General features: G+C 49.9%; 1 protein-coding gene across 1 annotated transcript in view; it reads right to left on the bottom strand.

Moving 5' to 3' along the window:
- Positions 1-2,410: 2,410 nt before the first annotated feature.
- The window catches only part of LOC107106287 (actin, cytoplasmic 1-like), a 6,334-nt gene continuing 4,762 nt past the window's right edge, over positions 2,411-3,982 (bottom strand). The window contains exons 4-6 of the mRNA XM_015406414.1: positions 3,943-3,982; positions 3,650-3,831; positions 2,411-3,267 (exon numbers count right to left, since the gene is read on the bottom strand). The exon at positions 3,943-3,982 is cut by the window's right edge and continues 387 nt beyond it. Coding sequence (XP_015261900.1) covers positions 3,124-3,267; positions 3,650-3,831; positions 3,943-3,982 — 366 coding nt within the window. The 3' untranslated portion in view covers positions 2,411-3,123. The remainder of the gene's footprint in view (positions 3,268-3,649; positions 3,832-3,942) is intronic.

The following is a 3,982-nucleotide window of genomic DNA, read 5'->3' as shown; positions in this document are numbered from 1 at the left end:
CTCTAAAGGTGCCAATGGACTCAAACTTTGTTCAACTCAAGAAAGTCAGGTATGCAGGGGTCGTTTCGTAGAAAAAGAGCTAGGGGAACTCATTAGCATAACTCATTAGCATATGCCACACCCCCTGCCATCAGGGGCCCGGCGGTGGACTTGCGAGGAAACCCCGCCAAGGCCCTCCCTGGCCCCAGGCAGGGGTGGGGAGAGGCGGGGAGGAAGCAACTTACCCTCCCTCTTCTCCTGCCTCCTCCTGGCTCAATGAGGGCTGGAAGCGGGGCGGCCGGAAGCAGGGGGCGGGGCTTCGTCATGTGCCCCGCCCCCCTGCACCTCACCCGGGGGAACTGCGTTCCCCCACGTTTCCCCCCGAAATGACCTCTGCATGTATGCAGGGGTCGTTTCGTAGAAAAAGAGCTAGGGGAACTCATTAGCATATGCCACACCCCTGACATCACCGGAAGTGTGTCATAAGGCCACACACCCCGCCCCCAACGGTCCCGGCCGCCACCGCCAGCCTTGCATCTCCACTGCCGAGCCCCATGAGGGGCCCCGGCGGCACCGCCGGGAGTGCAAGGAAGCCCCGTGAAGGAAGGCCCTCCCTGGCCCCAGGCAGGCAGGGGTGGGGAGAGGCAGAGAGGAACCAGCTTACCCTCCCTCACGGGGGGGGGAACTGCGATCCCCTGCAATCCCCCCCAAAATGACCTCTGCATGTATGTAAATCTCTTTAAGACATTCAGACAGAAACAGGATTCTTGATAACTCACAATGGAGTTTTAAGTTCTATTCCCCAGTAAGTGGCATTTAAAAAAAAAAAGAATCCCTCATTGGCCCTCATGCAGGAAGCCAGAGGTCACACGCTTCATACTGGAATACTGCTTTGGATCTTTTGGGACTTGGCAGTCTGTAAAATCCTTTCTGCAAAAACAGCTGTACCAGGATGGAACTGAACCCAGGTAAACTCCCATGTTCTATCAACATTGGGTGGCCTGAAGCCACAGCTGTGTACACCTGGCTGGCACAGAGCTATGCAGGCCTGACCTCTCTATAGCCTGCATGGATGGAAGTCATCCAGGAGCCATGAGACTAATCTCTTCCAAGCACTTCAGGCTCACCCCATTGGGACTGTTTGGCCATCACTTCCACACCTGCTTGAGCATTAACAAGGCAAGTAGCCTCCCACTTTTTCAACACCCCCGTACATAGCCCTGGTGTAGGTCACCTCTTCCATCTTCTACGAGATTGGATTTATACCCCACCCTTCACTCGGGGTCTCCAAGCAACTTATAAACTCCTTTCCCTTCCCCTCCCCACAACAGACACCCTGTGAGGTAGGTAGTTCTTTCAAGAACTGCTGGTTTATACAATGAGTTCGTTGATCTTTGTCTTGATTGTTACATTTTGTACATATTGTACCTTCAAATCCTGCTGTTTGCCTGTTCAAATGATCTTGTTGTATTACTGTATTTTTCGCCTTCATAAAAATTACAACCCCCCCAAAAAAACTGCTGTTTCAAGAACAGCTCTGACAGAACGATGGCTTGCCCAAGGTCATCCAGCCAGGTGCAAGTGGAGGAGTGGGGAATCAAACCTGGTTGTCCCAGATCAGAGTCCGCGCACTTAACCACTACACCAAACTGGTTAATACCTGGATCAAAGGATTTCCCTCCTAACTACAGTATTGGTTTGCTTTCTCAAGCCGAACAAGGCATTTTTGCCATTAAAGCAGCGACCCAAAAGGACACCATACCTTCACTGTGAATACTGAACCCTGTAAGGAATGGAACATAGCAGAAAACCGAACAGCCAATTCACCAACCCATTAACTGAAGATTTGTGTATTTTTCTTCATCCTGCAATAGTTCTTGTGTGACTCCAGGCCCAAGATGGGGGTCTGAGAATCTTCGACTGCTACAGGACAGCAGTATTAACACATGAAGCCCCCCTTCTACATGTTCTTTTGTAATGTCAACCACCCTCTGCCAGCGGCTTATGGCCAGTGACTCTGATGTGGCTTGGATCTCTAAGACCATCATAACTGGATGTCATCTGAAAGTCAGCCCTCCTTTTAACGTCGGGGTTCTAGGATTCTACTTACACACACAGTAGCAGCAGCCGCATTATTGCAAGCTCACATTCCAGCCTCACGGGCAGTAGCAGATAAGCTTCCGGGCAGACGTGAGCTCTGGTAGAAGGGACTGCTGGCCAAGTATTGAATTATCCAGGTCAGGAGGGTTTAGAGAGCTATGCGAGACTCCTGCCAGCTGGCACAAACTTCTTGGGTGTCGAGATCATACCGGCAGTGAAGGGCAAGCCCTGCTAGTGGTCTTCCTCTAGTCTAACCCTTAATCTCTTGCTTCTCTCTTTCCAATTTAAGATTCCCTCCCTGCCCGACAAAGAACCAAACGCCAGCCAAATATCAACTATTTGTGTGCATCTTTATTTAGAACTGTTCTTAAGTCAGTGTACAGTTTTGCCCCCCCACACACTGTATCCTGTGTACATACTGGCACCAATTTGTGTAATGACTCCCCTACGGAAGCGGGGGGGGGGGGGGGAACTTAAGCCTTCACATCTAGGTTGGGAAGAAGAGAGACAGCCACAGCCCTTTTTTTTGCTTGACCGAAAAACCTTTTTAAAAAAAGGACCAAGTGTGTTTTAAGGCGCAGCATACAGAAAAAAAAGACACTTGTCGGGTTACATAATTTACACACAAGCAATACCTTCCCCGCTAGAACACCAGATGGTTATTCCTGCTCCTTCGAGCTGGGCTGTCGCCTTCACAGAGGCCGGCTGAACTTCCTCTCAATGCATTATACAATATTGGAGTAACAATTTTAAGAACAAAAAAACAAAAAACCACAAATGTACAATCAAAAGTCCTCAGATGCATCGTAGAACTTTTTTTGGGGGGAGGGGGCATTCGCTCCAACACTTTTTTCTTTAAAAAAAAAAAGACTGCTGCCGTCAAACTTTTCACCTTCCAGTTTTTATATCCTGAGTCAAGCGCCAAAAAACACAAATAAAGCCATGCCCAATCTCAACTCTCGTTTTATGCGCAGTTACGGGGGATTTTTTTTTGTCAAAAAAGAGAAAAATGTTATAATGGTCATAACTAGTCCTTCTTTTCCTTTAGAAGCATTTGCGGTGGACAATGGACGGTCCGGACTCATCGTACTCTTGCTTGCTGATCCACATCTGCTGGAAGGTGGACAGGGAGGCAAGGATGGAGCCTCCGATCCAGACAGAGTATTTGCGCTCGGGGGGTGCAATGATCTATGGGTGGAGGAAAAGCAAGAAAATTGAAGGATACAGAGAGGCAAGGCCCACAAGTGTCACACAATGCAAGCCAGGCCAACAGTTGATCCTTGCCCCTACGTAACAAGATGGCTACATGTTGGCCCCCAAGCCTGCCAAGAAGGTGCAATAAAGACCTGGCACCACCAATAGGAAAACTCCAAAAGTGCCTTTAAAATTTGGGCTGCCGGGGAACCTTTGAAGGCCCAGAAGACTAGTCCTACCATTGGACCAGACCATCCTTCAAAGCCTAGCAGGTCGTTCAGCCCCTCAAAATCCGCCCCTAACTCTCAGAGATGCTGGCGCGCGCAAAAGTCTGGGCGGGCCAGAGCACTATTATTGCCACCACTAGAAAGCCTACCTTGATTTTCATTGTACTGGGCGCCAGGGCTGTGATTTCCTTCTGCATCCTGTCAGCGATGCCAGGGTACATCGTGGTACCACCGGACAGGACAGTGTTGGCGTACAGGTCCTTACGGATGTCCACGTCGCATTTCATGATTGAGTTGAAGGTGGTTTCGTGGATACCGCAGGATTCCATACCTGGCAGAAAGGTGGCAAACCACAGACTTTAGCATCAGGCAAAGAACCCGTAGTCAAGACGGCTGCACCCTCCCAATGAAGATACCCTTCGCAGGACGCCTCCCAACTCACCTAAGAAGGACGGCTGGAAAAGGGCTTCTGTGCACCTGAA

This window comes from Gekko japonicus, unplaced genomic scaffold (genome assembly GCF_001447785.1).
Source record: "Gekko japonicus isolate JY-2015 unplaced genomic scaffold, Gekko_japonicus_V1.1 scaffold3101, whole genome shotgun sequence".
Classification (NCBI taxonomy): domain Eukaryota; kingdom Metazoa; phylum Chordata; class Lepidosauria; order Squamata; family Gekkonidae; genus Gekko; species Gekko japonicus.
Note: the sequence above shows the minus strand (reverse complement) of the source record. Positions and strands in the feature narration are given on the sequence as shown.